Source organism: Mastomys coucha, unplaced genomic scaffold (assembly GCF_008632895.1).
Source record: "Mastomys coucha isolate ucsf_1 unplaced genomic scaffold, UCSF_Mcou_1 pScaffold14, whole genome shotgun sequence".
In the NCBI taxonomy this organism is placed as follows: Eukaryota; Metazoa; Chordata; class Mammalia; order Rodentia; family Muridae; genus Mastomys; species Mastomys coucha.
In genome coordinates this window covers 135,649,878-135,672,686 of record NW_022196896.1, presented here as the reverse complement: position 1 = coordinate 135,672,686, position 22,809 = coordinate 135,649,878, and the positions used below count along the sequence as shown (strand labels likewise).

General features: G+C 41.4%; 1 protein-coding gene across 3 annotated transcripts in view; it reads right to left on the bottom strand.

Moving 5' to 3' along the window:
- Myom1 (myomesin 1) overlaps nucleotides 1-22,809 on the bottom strand; it is a 117,127-nt gene that overhangs the window by 63,032 nt on the left and 31,286 nt on the right. For all 3 annotated transcript variants that reach the window (XM_031368719.1, XM_031368717.1, XM_031368718.1), the window contains exons 9-13: nucleotides 20,030-20,194; nucleotides 17,000-17,161; nucleotides 7,523-7,664; nucleotides 4,173-4,372; nucleotides 1,616-1,672 (exon numbers count right to left, since the gene is read on the bottom strand). In XM_031368719.1, coding sequence (XP_031224579.1) covers nucleotides 1,616-1,672; nucleotides 4,173-4,372; nucleotides 7,523-7,664; nucleotides 17,000-17,161; nucleotides 20,030-20,194 — 726 coding nt within the window. The remainder of the gene's footprint in view (nucleotides 1-1,615; nucleotides 1,673-4,172; nucleotides 4,373-7,522; nucleotides 7,665-16,999; nucleotides 17,162-20,029; nucleotides 20,195-22,809) is intronic.

Genomic DNA, 22,809 nt, shown 5'->3' with positions numbered 1-22,809 from the left:
TGGAGAGGCTGCTCCTCTATTCTGGGGATGGAGAGGCTGCTCCTCCATGGTTCTGGGGATGGAGTGACGGCTCCACGTTTAAGAACACCGGCTGCTCTTTTAGAGGACTGGGGTTTGGTTCTCAGCACACACAGAATGGCTCTCAACAATGTCTAACTCCAGTTCCAGAGCATCCAATGCCCTCTTGGTCTGGGGGTACCAGGTACACAGAGTGTACTTACATGCAACAGGCAAAACACCCCCACACATAAAACAAACATGAATAGATCTTTAAAATAATGTTAAAATCTCTCTGAAGAATAGATGACTACTTGAAGTCAACATAATATGATATTAATGCTTATGGTCTATACACAAATACAGTGTATGACAATAATGGCACCAAGGAATGGAAAAGGTGGGCTGAGAAAATAAGCATATCATAAATGTCAAATGTTAAAGCCTAAAATAAAGAATGACATATATGGGTGAGAGAGAATAATTAAAACATATCCAAGTCCAAAGAAAAGAGAAAATTGGAAAAAGAAAACTAGTGTAATCAATAAACATATGATGACAGACTGAAATCCAATCATGTCAAATAATCACACAAGGGCCAGTGAGATGGCTCAGCCGGTAAAGACACTTCCTGCTAAGACTCAGAGCCCACAGAAGAGCCAGGCAGGCACGGTGTCTGCCTGCTGTCCCAGTGCCTGGGATACAGAGACACAGAATCACCAGGGCAACCTTGCTAGATGTACTAGCTAGAACTCATGAGCTCTTACTCCATAAGACCCTGCCTCATTAAATGGAGAACGTCCAAGAAAGACACTCAATGTCAACCCCCCACATACCTGTGCATGTATGTGTACCTATGCACATGCAGACATGAATGAACCACACACAAACATATGCATATGCAGGTAGTAATGTAAAGTGAAACAATCATGTTGGTAAACAGCAATTTCCTTGAAAATTAAACATGCACCTGCCACATGGCCCAACAATCCCTCTCCTAAGTAGTTATGCTAGAGAAGTGACAACCACACATCTGTGCAAACACATATGGCTCACAGAAACCTTTATCAGAGCACAGGTACATTAGAACTGACGGATAGCTACATCTACATGATAAATCACAAAGTAAGTATGCTAGTGGGAGAAAACAAAGATGAGTATGATCTTATTTATGCAAAATGTGGCCAATACAAACTATGGTGTCAGGAAGCAGGCCCGTGGTAAAAGGAAGGAGGAGCCATGAAAGAACATGATAGGGTAGAAGTGCTGGGCATGTTTGCTATCTTGATGACAGTAATGACCTCACATGTTCATACACATCAGGCTTATCAAATTGAACTTTGACATGTACACAGTTCATCATATGACAACTGCTCACAATATGTCTTTTAAAATGAAACATGATCCTTTGGGTCCTGGAAGTAAAGCTCAAAGGGTGAAGTATGTCCTTGGCCTGTCCAGGGCCCTGGGCTGGATCCTCAGGTCCACCACCCCACACCTCACCAATCATCTTTCTCAGGACATTCTTTCAAAAGCTTCACTGACAATAATATATTCTTACAAGCAAAGCTAAATTGCGCAGCAAAACAGTGGTGTCTAGAAAGGCCAGAGTTTTTACCTGTAGGTTCCTCTTCAGTGACAATGATCTGTCCAGTCCAGGGTGCTGAAGGACGACCTGAACAGGATAAGTGTAAAAGTCACATGTTCACAGATGTGCTGTTGACTCTTGGGTAAACCAATAAACCAGCTGTATTAGTCAAAAAGGTTCTAGTTTTCTTATGTGTCTTCTTAACGCATCTTTGTCAACATGTGTAAAGCACATGTTGAACATGTGTGAAGTATGCCCCTGACAGAGCTGAGAGTCTCTCTGGGCTGTGCTGAATTTTCTGCAGTTCTACTTATATGAGCTAAGTGAGTGAATTGCACTCCCATAACTGCTCAGTACACAGCCCCTGAAGCAAACAGGCTTTCCCATGCCTTCTTCAGAGACAGCGCATTTGGAAGAAACACCACTAGGACAGTCATAAGCTAGTCTTATTACAGCCTGATATACCATGCTTCTTTGATATCCCTGGGAAGCCTGCCCTTCTCTGAAGGGAAATGGAGGATCTGGGAGAAATGGGAGGAAGGGGTGGGGGTATTGAGAGAGAGGAGGGAGGGGAAACTACGGTTGGGATGAAATATACTAGAGAAGAATACAATTTTTAAAAAGAAAAAAAGATGGGGGGGGAATCCATCTTGTGACCCTGAAAGCATGAAAAAAAGAATGGTAGGTGGAAGAGAGGGCTAAGCAGGTAAAATAGTGCTTGCTGCCAAGCCTGATGACATGAGTTCCATCCCAGGGATCCACATGGAAGAAGGAAAGAACTGGTTCCTGATAGCTGTTTGCCCTCTGGCTTCTACATGAACACTGTTGGCATGCATGCCCACATACATATATATACCCACACAGATAGGTAGATGACAGACAGATAGGTAGGTAGGTAAGTAGATAGATAGATAGATAGATAGATAGATAGATAGATAGATAGGTAGATAGATAGATAGATAGATGATAGAAGATAGATGATAAATAGATGATAGACAGACAGACAAATAGATAGATAGATAGATAGATAGATAGATAGATAGATAGATAGATAGATAGATAGATAGATAGATGACAGACAGGTAGATGGATAGGTGATAAATAGGTAGAAGATAGAAGATACATACATAGAAGATAGAAGATACATACATACATGTATACATACATACATGCTTTAGGAAAGAAAGAACGGCTCAATCTTGCCTTACTAGGGGAAATTCCCACCCAAGTCTGCACAGGAAACAGGAAGGCAGCAGAGACAACAGTGTTTCTCATTCACAAACATCTTATTTTACCGGAATTCATAAAAGAGTAGAGGAAAGTGTGAGGTGGGATTGCCTAATTTAACAGAGAGGGAGTCTAAAGGTGATGGTATCTTTCTTGGAGTTTTGTGATATCACTAGAAGTAACTGAAGCAAAGAATAGAACTTTAAGTGTGGCACAGACCTGTAATCCCCAACAAGGGGGATTACACCCTAGCCACTGGGGTGTTTGGTAGTGTCTGGAAACTTTCTGGATTACAACAGGTGAATAATACCATCGCTGTGTACTAGGCAAAGACAAGGGCTGTCCGTAAGCATCCTACATGTACATTCCTTTACAACTGCTGGCCTGTCTGTGATGAGGGTTATTGGACAGGATGAAATGTTACTATCTAGGGATCCTTACAATGTCATTTTACAGCCCCTCATATTGGGGATGTCATTCAGGTTCCTATAGAAGGCAGAATTTATGTACTTGGCTTTGACATTCTGACTTGGAAGATAAATAGATGTAAACAGTTAAAAATGATGATTATATTTTATAGATTTTTATATTATATTGTAATTGTGTATATGTACATACATGTATATCTTTTTATGCGTGGGTGCATGTGATTACATATATGCTACACAGTACATATGGAGGTCAGAGTACAACTTGCAGGAGTTAAAACTCTCCTTCCACCACGGAGGTACTGGGCATTGCACTCAGTCAGGCTTGGCAGCAGAACCTTTGCCAGCTGAATCATATTGACAGCCCAAGATTATTTTACATTACCTAAATAGAAACTCAAATTTGTTTCTTTTTTATTTCAAATTTGTTTTTTAATCAATACAGAAAAGCTCACAGGGGTTCAATATTAGTGCTTTGATGAAAACTTCAAGGTCAAGGAATTCACTTTGAATATAAATGCAGTTATATTTGGAATACACTAATAATGTGGATAAAAATGATCTTGGATTTGTTCCCATATTTCATTCCACACCTCATGCTTAGAATACAGATTGGTAAGGTACACTTTTCTGAGTAATGTTCTTAAAAATATAAGAAAAATGAGGGCTTTAAAAACAAAAGAAAAAAAATGAATCAAAAACAAATTATTTTTTATCCTCTTGGGCTCACCCCCAATCACGGGACTTTCTGATTGGAAAAGAATTTCTTATTCTTGTCTCCCTCTAGTGGAAAGGAGAGGAATTACTTGCAGTGACACCTGCCACGGGTTTCTTGGTTTTGTTTTGGATTTTGTTGGTGGTGGTGGGATGGTTGGTTGTTTTGTTTTGTTTTTGTTTTTCAAGAAAGATGCAGAAAAATTAAAAGGACTTACTTTTAAGTCTAGCTTTCTCAGCTGGATCCAGAGCAGCCACCGGCTCAGAAACTCGAGACGGCAGGCCTATTCCAGTTTTATTCACAGCTCGAACTCTGAATATGTAGGAACGGCCTTCTATCAAACCAGTGACGGGAAACCGAGCAAATTTCACAGGTGTGTCATTGCACTGAGACCAGGTATCTGTGCCCACCTCACACCTGAGGGAAAGGGGATTGGCAGAATGTTAGGCGGACTGTGGCTAAGACACAAATTCACCCTCTGGCTTCAGATCTTCCCTGTGTCAAAACATGGAACTCCTGCATGGCCTCTTAGTCCTAGACTTCAGACACTCAGTTCCTCTCAAGTTCAATATGTCTTTTTAAATTTTTCTTTTAAAAAACTCAAGTACCTGTGTGTGTGTGTGTTTCTGTACAAGTGTGTGTAGGTACATGTCTGTGTATGTATGTGTGAGTGTGGTGTGTGATTCTACCTGTGTGTATGTGTGATGTGTGACTATGTGTGTGTTTGTGCATGTGTGTGTATGTCTGTGCCTGTATGTGTGTCTGTGTATGTGTCTGTGTGTGAGTGTGTGTGTGTGTGTGTGTGAGTGTGGTATGTGACTCTGTGTATGTGTATGTGTGTGTGTGCACAAATGCCACAAATTGTGTGTGTGGAAGTCAAAGGACAACTTGAAGGAGTTTTTTCCTTCCTCTGTCAGGTGGGGTATGGGCATCCATCCACCTTTACTCACTACATCTCATCAGCCAGCAACTAGTCATTTTTTAACATGAAGAACGAAGCCTCAGATCTTTCTAAACAAGCAGCTGACTTCTCTTGCATGTCAAGAAGAGGGATGAGAAAATCATGCAGGTATCTGGAATCCTTTTTATTTTATTTTTTAATGTGTATGGGTGTTTTGCCTCTATGTATGCCTGTGAACCACTTGTGCATGGTGCCTACCAAGGACAGATGATGTTGGATCCCTTGGAGATGGCATTGCAGACAGGTGTGAGCTGCCATGTGGGTGGTGGGACCTGAACCCGGGTTCTCTGAAGAGCAGCCAGTGCTTTAACCGCTGAGATAACTCTCTAGAATCTTTATGCAGGAGAGGTTTAGGAGAAGGATTCCTCATCCCTGCCCCACTGACACCTTTAAGTCCACTGCTAGTAATCTGTCTTCTTTAGGCACTTTCTTTTAAAAGCAGAACTACTGTAGGATAACTTGGGATCTAAAAAGCTGAGCATGGTCATACACACCCGTAATCCCAGCGTCTGGGAACCTGAGGTAGAAGGATCATGACCCTGAGGCTAGTCTGGGCTAGATGGGGAAACTCTCCAAAAGATGACCAAACCAAACCAAACAGGATGAAAAGCTATTTGTACTGCAGTTTGGAAAGCCACTTACTGTTTTCCTACTTGGTGATCACTATGTTCCGTGTGAGTACAAGGGTCAGGAGGTTATTGTAACATATTTGTTTCTTTTCTTTTGTCGTCCTCTACTCTGTTCTCTCTCCCAAGCTGATTTTGAACTCACGAGGGTCTACCTCCTAAGTACTGGGACTGGATGATTTCCACCGGGAAATGGTGTGCTTGGAAACTGATTTCCAGCTGCCTGCTAATGTAGCAGCTGGTACCAAAAAATGGAGTCAAAGAATGCTCAGAAGATTACAATAGTTCACCTGAAGATATCAAGCCAATCAACACAGCTTTAGAGACTCAATGTTGGAGTGAACTGTGCAACATTATCATAGAGCAACTTCTTGTTTTTTATAAGTAGTACACAATGCTTTTAGTTTGAAATGCATCCCCAATATGGCACTATGCTAAAAATGTATAATTCCCAAGTAGTTCTCATGGGAAGACAGTGCCAAAAAATTGGGAGATGGGGGGGGGATGTCTTCCTTTCCTCACTACCATTTACATTCTTTGATACAGATAATGATTGTTTTCTTTAACATTATGTAAATTCCTATAAAATGTATTTGCAATCATGCCTTCCATCCACTCTCCCTAAATGTCTGCTTTGTAGGGTTTCGGGAGTTGCCATGTGTAGGAAATGGCAGGGAGCTGAAGAGACTACAGCAGTTCTGCTAAACGTGTCTCCCAAGGTCTGTCTGTCTGTCTAGACACTACCACTGTGTCTCACTAGAATATGCTTCTTAATCTTCATTTCTGCAAGAAAAAAATGGTAATAGCATCTTTTCTTGTAGCTTCTATAGCATGTTGGAGCAAAAAGAGCACTGGACTACAGCTGGGCTGTATTTGAACCCTAGCTCTGGGCTTCCTACCCATGTGACCTTAGACAATGTAATGTATCTTTGCTGGCATGTTGGCTTAGGCCAGCTTTCTTTCCTACCTGTAATAACAAGCCCTTTCTAGGATGGCTATGGGTTAGTGGCAAATACATGAAGTATTAAGAACAGTGTTTAGCAAACAGTAGATGTTAGCCATGCTGTGCTCATTGATAATAGCCAAGGCAAGGCATGCACTGATTGATTGTCCTGTCTTCCATAAAGTTTGCAGATCCCTTGGCTATTTGTCAAAGACAACAAAGCAGAAACTGACAGTAAAAAGGAGTTTATGTAAGCCTCCACATTCGTCAGAAGTAAGTGAAGCTTCCATCCTATTTTACATCTATAACTAAATACTGATTACAAACATCCCTCTGTCAGGTACTTTTTACTTTTTACTTTTACATACTTTTTACTTATTGTTACAAATATGACGTCTGATACATTGACATAGAACTGTTTCTAATTGTTTCCATAGTCAAAAGCAAAAAGAATTAGAGCAACTACTAGAATAAAAACTAAGAGGATCATATACTTGGGCCAATAGTTTGAATTCATTGCTTGTAAAATCTCAGGATCAATAAGTTCTGAAGACTATAATCAACAAAGACTCTTGGGTAAGAATGTGGCCTAACATTATGAATTTCTGTTACTATTTTTTATGTAATATGGATAACTTAAAACCACATTGTACAATATAAGAAATCAATTTGTGTTCCCAAAGTCAGTACTTTTAAATGACTGCCATACTAGGAATGTGGATATTTGGTATACTGAATATCAGTTAGGTTTACAAATTCATTAAATTCTTGGCAAGTTAGTGACTTGAGTTGGTTGTCAAATTCAGAGGATCAATGTAAGTAAGTAGGTACTAATATGTATGTAGTTTTGTGTAATATATATTACATATTACACAAGTTGTATATATTACACACAGAGAGACACACAGAGACACACACAGAGAGAGAAGGAGGAGGAAAAAAATCAGAGAAAGCATTTCATATAGAAATAATGGGAGAAATCAAGTACATTTCTGTATACCCACAGAACTATGACTGAGGTTAACCTAAGCACTAACTTATCAATAAAATATCCCAGGATTGGGCTTCCTCCATCCACAGCTGGCTGCTTCCAAGAGATGATGATGTAATCCTTGTTAGCATCCAAAGACACCACATCTAAGGGTGCGGCGGGGGCTCCTTCGATCTCTGCATCAGCATCTGTGGAAACAGGGATCCTGGTAACTGCTCAGCCAGGCTCTGCCAGCTTGGCAGGCTGAGGTCATGGCATACACATTTCCCACACATCACAGTAGCTACATATTTGGCTTCATAGAGAAAGCTTCAAATCTTATAATTTGTTTAGAAATATAACAAGGTGTGCCTTTTCACTTTTGGGGAAAGAACATTAAGTTAGAGAATAAAAAGGGGCTCTGAAAAGAATCCATGAACTTTTTCTCCTCACCTTTGGTTCCCAAAATATACCCCCAAAATTAATAGGGAAATATCAGCTAGGTGACTTGTGCCTTTCTTCTTCTTTTTTTTTTTTTTTAGGACCTCTGCTTGCTCTGGTTAACCCCACTCACTCTGGTCGGCCCCACTTGCTCAGGTCCAAAGATTTATTTAGATTTATTTATTATTATACATAAGTACACTGTAGCTGTCTTCAGACGCACCAGAAGTGGGTGTCAGATCTCATTACGGGTGGTTGTGAGCCACCATGTAGTTGCTGGGATTCAAACTTCAGAAGAGCAGTCAGTGTTCTTACCCACTGAGCCATTTCACCAGCCCCCGACTTTTGCCTTTCTTATGATATTGTTGTGCAATGGTAATGAATCTCTGACAGGCTTCCAAAGAGATGAACATCCCCTCGTGTTACCTGAGTATAGGAGTATATAGGAGAATAAAAACCATGGAACTTTTCCCACTGTTAAATGGGCATTGCCCTTTTGAAGAAGAAAAACTTCTGCTTTACCCAAATATGGTGGGCTTTGATGTCTATTTGATTAGATTAAGAGACATAAAGGGCACCTGAGTGTGTTGTGAATGTGTTTCTTTGACCTGATCAATGGTTTTAAACCAGCGATGGTTTGGCAATTGAATAGATTATTGGTAAGTGTGGGACTGTGGAAGATGGGGCTTGGCTGGATGAGGCAGTTCAGTGGGATGTGTGTTTAAAGGGTGTGTCCTGTCTGGTTCCTTCTTGCTACCTCCCTCTTCTTCTGAGCTGACTTGAGTTCAATATGTCTGTCCCACGAGGTAGGTCTGACACACATTGTGTCTCACTGCAGGACCTGAAATATGGGACCAGCCTACCATGGGCTGAAACATATGATCCTGTGAACTAAACTAAATCCTGTGACAGAGCCTGGCAGATAGAACACCATTTAAAAAAAGATCAGCACATATGATGACTGTTCCCAAACTGAAGATACTTAAGAAAAAGAACTCTGACATAAAACCCACACCTGATTTTAGTAAAGTCTACAATAATACAGCAAACAGAGGACACTGTCTGTGAATTATGGTTCCCCAGATGGTGAGCCCTCCCCCATTTCCCCAGACACAGCTAAACTAATGAATCAGAAGGAAAGGAAATAAAAATATGCCATCAGTAATCCTTTACGTGAGAATGATTAAGGCCACAGTAAGCATGCAGGAGGGGCCCATATTGTCAGTTCTTCCTAGCATGTGAACAACTCTTACTTAAACAGAATTAGTCAGGAAAACCTGGGATACACAGGAGCCAGGAGAAAACACTCCTCCCAACTGAACAGGCTATCTTTCTCTATGATCTGCAGTTCTGTAACACTTGCGAGTTACAAAGGTGTTTGATAGGATGGCAGAAACCTTCGCAGACTTCTGGGTTCAACATTAATAGGTTGGCATTACTTTTGAAGAGCTCAGGTTGCTTGAGTTTTGGACATTCTGTTTCAAGTCCTGCAAACCATTTGGGCATGTTCTCTGGGATGTCTCCTGCAGACACACTAAATGAGAAGGACACCAACAATCCACACAGCCAAGGCTGAATGTAGAATCCCTCCATGCCAAGCAACAGGAAACAGGTGCTTTCCTGAGCATTTCTCTCTCTTCGCAGGCTTTGCAAGCAGGGCAGAGATAGAAGGAAGAGCAGAGCAAGAACTCAGTGGTGATACTGATGCTGGTAAACCCAGTTACCAGACGGGGCACTCCTAGAAGGCCACACCTCTGGGGGAACAGCTAGCAACAACACAGACACATCCTTGTCTTGAAGGCCTATAACTCCACACATTGATGGAGTAATTCCCATGGTGACAGAGCAGAGTCTAGTCAGCTGAGCAGACACTGAATTTGGTGTGTAATAAAAAGCAGGGGCACAATGTAACAGACCATAGAAGACAGAGAGCCATGGACCAGCATTCTTATAACACAGTTTGCAAGATGCCATTCACAGGGTGGGCTTGGTGATCTATTAAGTTACTATTCATCCACTTATGGCCACTTCTGGACCACAGCTTCCATGTGCTGACCCTGGGGAAACACTTCCCAGAAAATTCTGCCTCAAGGATGCTGACTTCTTCTTAATCAGCTGACCAGCATTTGTTTTCCCAGAAAACCAAAGGTTTCGCTTTAGTGGTTCCTAATTCAAAATACCACGAGAATAACCACACTTTAGCTGTGTCTGGAGAATGGCAGCCCCCCTGTCTGGTGATTATATTATTTCATAAACAATCATGTCTTCTGTTTCCTGTATTATCTTATACTTTTACTAAACTTGGGCATGGGTATTTGTCAGGGTTGCTTTCCTAAATTCATTTAACACTCTTCTAGGTGCTTGTCCTGGCTACTTATATGTCTGCTTGATACAAGCTGGAGTCTTTGGGAAAGGACTCTGAATTAAGAAAATGCCTCTACAAGATTTGCCAATAAGCAAGTCTGTCATGTATTTTCTTAATTGATGGGATGGCCCAGCCCATTGGGTAGTACCATCTTTGGGCTGGTGGTCCTGGGTTCTATAAGAAAGCAGGCTGAGCAAGCCACAAGGAGCAAGCCAGTCACCAGCATTCCTCAGTGACCTCTGCATCAGCTCCTCCCTTTGTGTTCCTGACTCAACTTTCCTTGGTGGGGGATTTATGCACTGTAAGACGAACCAAACTCTACATTGCCTTGGTCAGGGTGTTTCATCATAGCAACAGAGACCCTAAGACAGTGGTAAACACAATAGTTAAAAGTATTATTCCTGCTCTCAAGATGGGGCAACACAGTGTGAGGAGCCAAGCATGCTGGGAATGTCAGGAACACAGCCCGGCTGTGGGATGCTATCAGCGTCCAGTTCCAACAGCTGCTGTTGTGCCGCTCTGGCCACAGAGCCCACTCAGCCAACATTTAGCCTCTTCAAAGCTTCTATCTTTCTCTCTCCCAGCTTCCAAATAGTCTAACTTCCTGTGGGCTGATTAATTGGGTGCAAGATTAGCCTGTCATTCACCACAGTTGGTCCTCAGACATAGGCAAAAAAATAACTTTTTCAAAATGCTGTCTTATTCTTTATATTTATTATAAAGGTAGTATATGGTTAAGAGATAGATGATAATCAAGAAGGTTAAAGTCTCCTTTAAATCTGTAACTTAGAATAATGACTACTGACATACTAGCCTAAGCCTCTCTAGATTTTTTTTTATACTTATAAACTAAAAGATGAAAAACATTTTTGAGATATGTCTTGCTATATAGCTCAGGCTGACCTTGAACTGGAGATCATCCTGCCTTGGTCTGCTGAGTGCTAGGATTATAGGTGTGTGCCAACATATCTAGCAAAAATGATAATGATTATTACTATTTGTCATCCAAGCTTAGAATGCATTATGTAGTCCAGGTTGGCCACAAACTCATATTTGATCTACTTGCATCTTCTTGTGTCCACTTTTATGTGGATTATAGATATATGCAACCACACCTGGCTAAATATGATTATTTTTTTAAATAACTTTTCATGATGTTCATGAAAACTTCTTTCTCTTGATACATGTCAGTAATTACAGGTATACATAATTAGTTTTCATTGCTGTACAGTATTTCTTTGCTTATGTGGAGCATGAACTTTTATATTTATTTATATATATTTATACCTCTTTACTAAAATACATGTATAGATAAAGAAATTTTATTTTACAACTCTCATTGGTAAACATCTGGATTTCTCTGGTTTTATGTAATATCTGTCTTCATCTTTGTCCATTTGTCCTGGAACTGGAGAAGTTGGACTATGTGCTTTAAATACATAGTTGCAAAACACCCTCAGAGACTTTGAACCAACTCATAATCATGGCCTTGTACAGGAGGGCCTGCTTCTGCATTCCCCTACCTTGGCAGAGTTGTTTTTATTAGGTGTAATATGTATGTGTGTGCACATGTGTATATGGGTAGGCATGCATATGTGCACGCCATGTGTGAAGACCAGAGTTCAAGGAATGATGTCTTCCCCGGTTGCTTTCCACCTTGCTTTTTGAGACAGTCTCTCACTAAACCAGGAGTTTGGACAGTCAGCTAAACTGCTGGGGTCCACCTGTCTCTGAAGCTAGAGTTACAGGGTTATAGGAGTTACTATATAACCAGTGCTGAGGTTATAGATGTGTACTGCTGCACCTGGCTTTTACACAGGTGCTGGGGGCTTAATGTGTATGTGGCAGGCACTGAGCTATCTCTCCAGCCCCCACAAGGGAGTTGTAAATCATGTCATCTTTTCAGTATGGCAGGTAAAGGGTCACTTGTCTGCAATTTAGAATGCTGCAGTTGCTAAGGATACTTTCCATGCACTTGTTTACCTCTCTCTCTCTCTCTCTCTCTCTCTCTCTCTCTCCCTCTCTCCTTCCCTCCCTCCTCCCCCCCCCCGTGTGTGTGTGTGTGTGTGTGTGTGTGTGAGTATGCCTGTAGGGGGGTAGGGATTAAGGTGGGAGACAGTATGTAACAAATGTTGACATTAAGTATCTCTGATGGGCTCAGCACGCTTCCCTTGTTTCACTCTGCTATTCATGTGTAGCCCAAGCTGGCCTTGAACTGGTGATCCTCCTGCCTCTACCTCCTTCAGCAAATCCTACGAGTATGCACCACCACATGTGTGAGGTCCTGGGTTCATTCCCCAGCATCTCCAGGCAGCCGTAAATTCACTTTCCCCCCAGAGCTCCCAGGGACTAAACCACCATCCAAAGGGTGTACATGCATATGCAGCAGAGGATGGCCCTATCTGGCATCAATAGAAGGGATGGCCCTTGGTCCTGTGAAGGCTCGATGTCCCAGCATAGGGGAATGCTAGGATGGTGGGGTGGGAATGAGTGGGTGGGGGAGCACCCTCATAGAAGCAAGGGGAGAGGGGATGGGATAGGGGGTTTGCAGAAGGGAAACCAGGAAAGGGGATAACATTTGAAATGTAAAGAAACAAAATAACCAATAAAAAATTGTAAAAACAAAAAAGTATCTCTGATGGCAACTTATAAGTAGCTCTTCTCTTTTTATCATTTGTTTATAGTATTTTCATGAGACAAATTAACTGTGCCATAAAAGCCTGTCCAAATGTGCTCAGCTCTGAAATGTTTCTACAGAACACTGCTTTACATACTGACAGTGCTGATTTAGAAGCTACTTTGTAAGCAGCAAAAACACCAGAACCCCAAAAAGAAAGCCTTTGAATAGCCTCACAGGCTACCACAGAGAAAGGATGAAAACACATATCGTTTGAAATGCTTCGTAGTTCTGAAAAAGATGAGTATGAATCATGTGATCCAACAACTCAACACATGGGTATATATTGAAAAGAGATGAAAAGCTGTCCCATAAATATGAATATCGATACTGCCAACACCCTTAGCAACACTGAACAGTAGGGACAATCTTACTGCCTATCAACAGACAGCATGAGGCAATCCAGACATTGAAGTACTAATCTAGCCACAGATAGGAACAAGGTACTATATGTGTTATGACATAAGTGAATTTCAAACACCGAGGGAAAGCAGACTCAGAAGGACACTGACAGACATAGGTTTCCTGAACGAAAGTGTGGATACAGAAAGGAAGCCCTGACTAAAGCGTCACTGGACACGGGAGAGCTCCAGGGGACCCAGACTGACAGAAATGCTCCAGAAGGAAGTTGTGGGTGATGACCTGCTAACTCTGCACATGTATTTAAAACCACTCAGTGGACAGTCAATGTGGGAGAACTTTATGTGTATTTATACCTAAAGAGTTTTTTAAGACTCTAAAAATACATCCTTTCAAATGAATAAAAAGATGAAGCTAGATGACAGAGTTTTTGCTCACACTTAAGGGTCCCTTAGCTTCACAACACTCCAATAGTTAGAGTTGTAGTAGCAGTAATATAAAAAAATAAGCTTTTCTAAAAGTTGTTAAATTTACATACAATTGCTGAAATCTTTCTCCATTTTTTTCTTTCCAGTTATCTACTTGATCCTTTCATATTAACATCTGGTAAATTTTAGTATGTTTCCATTTTTTTAATTTGTGGATTATAAAAACTGATATGTGTGAAACTGAACCATTGGCCCCTTCTCTGAATCTGGAAGTCAGTCACATGAAGTCTGGCAGATACTTGGTTCTAGGTGGGGCCTGAAAAATGCAGAGCAACCTGGCAAGGCCAGAGTTCCCAGGACTAGACCATCAAGGATTTTGTTTCTGCTTTTGTTATTGTTTTGAATAACTAGAGGACGGGTCTCCAGACAGCCAAGGGAAAGGGAAGGCTTTGCATATTCAGTCAGAATCTAGTCACATTTATCCAGGTGGTGTGGCTAACCTAACTTCCTGATGAGTCCCAGGAAACCTGTCTCCATAGCAACCTTTATGAAGGCTGCCTCTTCCATTCCCTCAGCTTTGACTGGCTTTGCCCAGAATGCTTCTGTGGAGGAGACACCCTGCCACATTTCCCATGTTATTGATGTTCACGTATCTTTTCTCAGTTGTTAGTGATTGCTTGTCAGTGTTCAGTTGGATATGACACGTGTTGAGTCCTCAGGACTCGGTCTTCTTCCTTCCTTTCGCTGTTATGGCTGGCAGGGAACACTCAGCCATCCTTGGTGAGTGCTGCACGTGGAATATACAAGACATTTGTTCACCACACAGAAGTGATGTGGGCAGTTCCCAGAAGCTGTGGTGCTAGTGAACTGAACTGGGTTCACCTGCTTACTTGTTTACCCACTGAGCTCTTTCTCAAACCCACTAAATAGAATGCCTTAAAATTATTGAAATTTAAAAATTATTGAAACTATTGAAATTTTAAAATTATGAAATGCCATAAGAGGCATTTCAGAAGAAATCAATTACATTGATAAAAGGCTCTAATTACAGAGCCGTTGGTAGTCTTTGATCTTTTTTTTTAAAGGCATCTGGATGTCATCTACAGTTCCATCTTGATCAAAATGCCTGTGAGTTAATTTTTCTATTTCGTACATGAGAGATAAAAATTAATAAATCTGCAGCGACCCACAGCCAAACATTGGACGGAACTCAGGGAGTCTTGTGGAAGAGTTGAAGGAAAGATTGAGGGACTTGGAGGGGATAGGAACTCCACAGGAAGACCAACAGAGTCAACTAACCTGGACGCCCGGGAGTTCTCAGAGAATGAGCCACCAAAGAGCATACACAGCTAGACCAAGGTCCCTGGCATATACGTAGCAGATGCGCAGCCTGATCTTCCTGTGGGTCCTAAACAACTGGAGTGGGGGCTATCCCTAAAGCTGTTGCCTGTCTGTAATCTGTTCCCCTAACTGGGCTATCTTGTCTGGCCTCAGTGGGAGAGGATATATTCAGAGACTTGTGTCCAAGGGGGCCCACGCTCTCAGAGGAGAAGGGGAGGGGAGGACATGGGGAAGGATTGTGTGAGAGGGGACTGGGATGAGGGGGGCAGTGATCAAGATGTAAAATGAATAAACAAACAAACAAATAAATAAATAAATTGAAAAACTAGTAAACCATGTATATTGTTTATATTTATAATTGTATGTGTATTTTGATGTCCTCTATTCTTCCTGGCTGAAAGAGTAGAACCTTATAGACAACAACCTTTCTCCACAACAGGGCTTGGACATTCAGGCCAAGCATCCTACAGGTACATCTCCTCTACCCACCCAGCAGGCAACACTTCTTAATCAGCCTCCCACACCTGTACCTGCCCTCTACCTATGACGAGGCACTTATAGGGACCTCCACATAACCAGAGCCCCCCAGAGTTAGTCTAACCAAGCCTACACCTTGCCCTTTCTGGATAACTCCAATGAAGGCCATAGTCCAAGTCCTCCCTCTGTTCCTGGCCTTTGGGCTCTGGAGCCATTGACCCCTGGTACTTCCCCACATGGCCTCCAGGGGCCTCCTATTTCTGAGACCTGTGAGCAGAATACACTTTGTTTTCTTGAGACTATCTGTGTCTCCTCTGTGGCTGTACCTGAATGACTATTACATGAAAGAACACAGAGCAGGCTGAAGGTGCTAGGATCCCACGGAGAGCAACACAACACTGCACATATGGAGAGCAACAGGCCACTGTACATGTGTAGAGTGACAGGCCACTGCATGTATGGAGAGCAACACACCACTGCACATATGGAGAACACCATGACACTGCACATATGGAGAACAACATGTCACTGCACATATGGAAAGTGACACTTCATATATGGAGAGTGACATGACACTACACATAGTGAAAGCAACATGCCACTGTAAATATGGAGAGTGACAGGTTACTGCACATATGGAGAAAAACACAACACCCCACATATGGAGAGTGACATGATCCTGCACATATGGAGAAAAACATGACACTGTACGTATGGAGAACAACTCGCCGCTGCACATATGAAGAGTGACACTCCATTGCACATACGGAGAACAATATGACATTGCACATATGGAGAGCAACATGTACTGCACATATGGAGAGCAACATGTACTACACATATGGAGAATGACATGACACTGCATATATAGAGAACATGCCACTGTACATATGGAGAGCAACATGCCACTGCACATACCCAGCCCATTCAAGACACCAGTGGGAAAAGAAAACCTAAAACCAGTTATTGTGGTTTGCTCTAAGAATTAAGTTCCACCACCTGCTTCCTTCTTCATCAAACCAAAGCCGTGAGAAGGAGGAGTATGGAATGCAGTAATACATTTGCACTCCAAGATGCTTGTTAAAGACGAAGCCTCCAGATACAGCAGCCCTGTCTGTGGCAGCATCCATGAGCTAAGACAGCCTTCGAAATCACAAGAATCTGGGACTTCCACTCTCTGCACTAAAGACAGATCCTATTGCTAGTGACAGGCAGGGGTTGCAAACCAATTATCTTTGTTTTGGTGCCTCTGAGTCATCCAATGTGCCTGTCCTGGGTGATCTGGGAGGATTTTTAACTGACTCTTACCATTACTAAAACACTCATGCTGACTGGTCTGGCCTCCGTGTTTTAAATGCAGTTATGTGCGGTTGTGTGCAATTGTGTGTGATTGTATGAGGTTGTATGAGGTTGTGTGTGGATGTGTGAGGTTGTGTGCTTTTTCCCAGGTCCTACCTCGAACAAAGACGTAAGCACTGTACTGTTCGTAATACTCTCCCATTCGCACGCGGATTGTGTAGAGACCTTCATCTTCTTTGTTGAGGTGAGAGAACGTGAGTGTTGCCCGATCTCCACTCCAGTGTGGCTGCACCCATTTTGATGGAGAAACAGGTACTCCTAGAAATGTAAAAAGACAAGTGGATTCATTGATTTTTTTTATCCCTACTCCATCCCTCCCTCTCTTTGTCTTCATTGAAAGTTATTTAGCTCTTAGAACTCTCTAGATCTAGGAGAGGAGCTCGACCCTGTGAAAGTTCTGTGCCCCAGTGTAGGGGAATGCCAGGGCCAATAAGTGGGAGAGGGTGGGGTGGCAGGCATGGGGAGGGGGAGGCAACAGGGGTTTGTTTTTGTTGTTTTTGTTTGTTTCTTTGTTTTTTGGAGGGGAAACTGGGAATGGAGAAATTTACATGTAAAAAAGAAAATATGTAATAAAAATAAATAAATAAAAAAAGAACTCTCTAGATCTTTAAACCATTCTGGTGTGTTTAATATTAGGGAAAATATTAAGCAGAAGTGAGGGTCTCCAGGACAGGTAACTTGTAACATCTGACAAAATGAAAATGTAAAGCTCTTTTTTCAAAGGACGAAGAAGTTCAAAGTGTTGAGTTTTACCTCTGCGCTGGCTGACTTATGTCAGGCTATGGTTCTCTGAAAGGAGGGAAACTCAGTTGAGAAAATGCCTCCACAAGATCTGACTCTTAGGCATTTTCTTAATTAGTGATTGATGTGAGAGGGCCCAGCCCATTGTGAGTGGTGCCACCCTGAGCAGGTGGTCCTGGGTTCTATAAGAAAGCAGGATGAACAAGCCAGAAGAACAAGCCATTAGCAGCAGCCCCCCCCCCCCCATGGCCTCTGCTTAAGCGCCTGCCTCCAGGTTCCTGCCTTGTTTGAGCTGCTGGCCTGATTTCCCTCAATGATAGACTGTGATGTGAAAATATAAGCAAAATAAATTCCTCCTCCATGGTGTTTCATCACAGCAAGAGTAACTCTAACTAAACCTCTTTTTATTTTAAATATCTTGTTACTTATAATAGGGGTCATACAAACTACAAAATAATGTTTTGGTACCATAACTTATGTGCAACAGATAAATATGAATTTTAATATTCTAGAATTGGTGAGTGTTGAGAAACAATTTTTCAAAAAGACTCAGTGGTACAAATCATTTTTTGTATTATGTGAGTTTAATTTTAAATGTAAATTTATACAATTGTATTTTAATGTTTATTCTGGTATGTCCCTTAACTTTAGAAGTCACGATTCATATACAGTCCAAAACGCCTGCTTATACATCTCATCACTGTGTTTTCTTTCAGCTATAAGGAAAAATTGATTCCTTTTGTTAATAATTGGCCCATTCAGAATCTTATGTAAAAAGCATGTTCTTTCCACTGAAGGCTAAAATCTCTAAACTTTGTTTTTACGACTCAGAATCAGAGGTTCCAAATTCTCAAGAAGACTAAGGTCCTCAGGCACTTTGTTTGGAATGTCCACATGTGAGTAATATTTCACTGACAAGCTGCTGCCTGCCTGTCAGCCCTGTCCTCGGGCTGGGACAATCTCTTCCTCAAACTCACAGACATGGTCTCTGTGGTAGGTGGGTGCCAATGGCAGACTTTGGCATCCATGTGGTGGGTAAACTGAGGTAGGCAGCTGTTGGGGCTCAGTGCTTAGAGCTTCTGACAGGAGGGGATACAGCTACCTACAGGGATTGATGCCAAAGATAGCCAGCAATTAGAGAAGTGACTCAGCAGACCTTTGAGGGAACAAAGCTTAATTTACTGGAGCTGGCACCACCTGTGGCCATCAGGAAAACTACGAACTCTTTTAACTCCTGGAGCAGGTGAGAAAGAGAATGAAAGGGAAAATACACACACACACACACACACACACACACACTGAGTGGATGAAACAAAAGGCAGAGTCCGATAACTTCGTATGCACAAATAAATACATACATACAAACATACATAACATACAGACAGACTGGTTAGAGCAAAGCTTCAGCAAGCAGGCTCCAAGCACTTCACACATACAGACAGACAGATAGACAGACATAAATACACACAATTGGTGGATGGGGAAAGCTCCAACACACACCCAGACAAACCTTACATACATATATACATACATACATACATACATGCATACATATGCATAGTTGATAGGTGGAAGGAACAATGTTCCAACCCCCACTCACACAAACCTCACACATATACAGACATACATATAGTTGATGGAAGGAAGGAACAATCTTCCAGCCCTCCATACTTTATTCTTTCTGCCGTAGCTTATGTATCTCAACAAAATCTTTCAAGCAATATACAATTACAATGTGATTATGTTTTAGTTTTCTTCTAGTAAATTATTATGAAAAAGTGTGTTCCCCAGTAACTTTACAAGAAATAACATTACATAGTACAAGTCAAGAAAACAAATTATTCCCCCAAAACCACATACATTTATAAGTAAGCAACTTGTTACAGTTTGACAAAGTGTAGGCAAGCAAGGTAGTTTTTTCTTATTGGCAGGCAGCAATTTGCAGTTACAAAGAAAGGATGCATTATTTTATTAGTTACTGTTAAAAGTAATCTTATAAGAATCTTAAAAGAATCACAAATATAAGCTTTTATATTAATCCCAGCACAGGGGAGGCAGAATCTGTCAAAACTCTGTGAATTTGAAGCCAGCCTGGTCTACATAGTGAGTTCCAGGCAGCCAGGGCTACACAGTGAAACCTTGTCTCAGGGATTAAACAGAACAACAATTGTGTGTATGTATGTTACATATATGTGTGTATGTGTGGTACACACACATATATATACATAGTGTCTTCATCTTAAAATGTATGTTAAAAACTTAGTACAGCAGTGCGTTGTCTTTAGCTTATAGGTTCTGTTAACCCTGGGAAGCAGATCTGCAACTGATCCATATCACATGAATCTTTAATTAAGAAGCAAGTAAGAACTCAGTCCAAAGGCTCACCATTTCTATACCACTGGACCTCTGGCTGGAAGTGTTTTATTTCAGGAGTGATGACCACACGACAGCCCAGACTCATGGTCTCTCCTTCTCTCCCAAAAGACACATCAAACTTATCATCGAAGTGGATCTCAAACTTGGATGCATAACCGTAAGGGGTCACAGCAACTGAGTACAACAGAAATAAATATCAGTAGGTGTATTCTCTTTCTCTTTGAAGAGATACAATATTATAACAAGCGTAGGCAGAAAGTAGCTGAGATAAAAAAATAGACCAAATTATTTATGTGGGCAAAAACTAAGTGCTATATAGGAAGTACGTAGAACATATGCCTACCTCATTTGCATAAAATTCCTAACTCATTAATCATATAAGATAAAAGTCTATATTTATTTATTATTACAAGGAACACAATTTAAAGGGTCACGTGTAGTTCTCAAATGTAAATTAAAACCACAATCACATTTAGTCTAGACTTTCTTACTTATAGTATAGGAACTTTTTTTTTTTTTGGTTTTTTCAAGACAGGGTTTCTTTGTGTAGCCCTGGCTCTCCTGGAACTCACTCTGTAGACCAGGCTGGCCTCGAACTCATAAATCCGCCTGCCTCTGCCTCCCAAGTGCTGGGATCAAAGGCGTGTGCCATCACCGCCTGGCTGTATAGGAGCTTTTAAATCTTAGATTTTGATGTGAATTCTACTGCTTAAGTAGAGGTGACAGTAGGATGCTTTGTCCCCAGGGTATGAGAGCTGACTTCCCACTGAATACCAAGGCAGTCTTTGATAGTCAAGCTCAATTCCAGATACAGAGAAGTTAGAGGCTGCACATACTTTCAGTTGGCTTTGGGACCTTAGGACTGATAGAACTTTCCTATAGCTCTCCTCTCTCCCCCAAGGCAGCTCCTGAGCCAGCATAGGCTCTGAAGCCTGTGCAGGATAGGACCCAGTCGAATCTCTCAGATTTCACTGGAATATTATCACATAGAAATTAGGCAGATGGCAGATGTTCTTCAAAGAGAAGCTATTTCCCCGTTAACTAGTGGTTGCCTGGTAACACACAAGTTGGAGGCAGTACAATGTGTTGGTTGAAAATCAAAGTTCTAGAAAGTTCTGTGGGTGAATGTGGGCAGTCATTTAGCCATACTCTGAGTCCCACACAAAAGTTTCTCTGGAGAACATCATGGTACTTAGCTAATAGGATTATTGTGATCTTAACTGAACTTATAGCTATTAAATGCTTAGAATACCTGACAACATTGAACTTAATGAAGGACAGGTTGTATTTTCAATATAATATTTCAAGGCTTTGGGAAAAGAGCCAAGACACAACAAGAAAGGACCCTAGAACTAGACTTTGGTGGTTATGGGCTACGAAGTCATGGCACTGGCTGTCTATTACCATGAGTTCCAGAGCCCCCATCTGGAAGGAGAAAGACTAATGACTCTGTTATCAGGTTATTACAACTATGTACCCATGTAAAGTGCCGTGCACATTAAGTAACATGTCTATATGTAGCAATTTCTTTCCTAACCCAGGAGAGTTGATGGTGATTTTTAGACATTTGCTCAACCTATAAATATTTCTAAGAATAATCTTTGGGAAGTTATACTATGTTGAACTTTTAGTAATTTTCCTATTGATGTTTCTTATATTTTACATAGATCATTAAAACTGAAGTAACTTGCTGAAAAGCATGTGACTAATTAATAGGATTGTTTTGTTTTCAACCAATCCATGGTACTGCCTCCAACTTGTGTGTTACCAGGCAACCACTAGTCAACGGGGAAATAGCTTCTCTTTGAAGAACATCTGCCATCTGCCTAATTTCTATGTGATAATATTCCAATGAAATCTGAGAGATTCGACTGGATCCTATCCTGCACAGGCTTCAGAGCCTAAGCTGGCTCAGGAGCTGTCTGGGGAGAGAGAGAAGAGTTATAAAAAAGTTCTATATCAGTCCAAGATTCCTAACCCAAGTGGAAGTGCAGGCAGTCTCTAACTTCTTTGTATCTGGAATTGAGCTTGACCATCAAAGACTGCCTTGGTATTCAGTGGGAAATCAACTCTAACACCCTGGGGAAAAAGCATCCCACTGTCACCCCTATGGGCCTGTGTCACATGTGCTTTCCCACACAGCATACTGCAAATAAAAATTTACCAACTCTATAAGGTTTCAAGGACTTTACAATGAATTGATGCAAATAGAAAACACCTGCCCACATTAGAAAACAAAAATGTGTCAACCATTAAAACAAAACCAAGAGCAGAAAGCTTTGTCCGTGAAGCTTATAAACATATTCTAAGCACCCGGCACATATGTAGATGTAATTAAACACACATTAATCAAATTTATGATTATAGATCCTCTCATTTCTATTAGAAACATATGTACAAGAGGCGATCAGAAGAGGCTCTGGAAGAAAGAGTCAAGCTGGGCTTTCAGAACCTGGCTTGAAGTGAAGAAAAAGGGAGAAATCTGGCCATGGGAATGAGTACAACAGGGTCAGAAGATTGAGGAATGATGAATCATGCCAATCACGGGGACTTTGGGACCTTTGTCATGGCTTCAGAGTTACTGATGTGATGGGGAAAGATCACTTCCTTCCCTTACTCCTCCACAAGATTGGCACCAGGGTTTATAACTTTGGAGTTAGGAACTATTCATGAAGTCAGTCATCAGGCTGTCTACCGACAGCAAACCAAACCAGGGGAACAGAAACCAAGCCAGGGCAAGGTAGTAGTATTAAATAGTTTCCGAACCACTTGTAATGAGAATTTTGGTT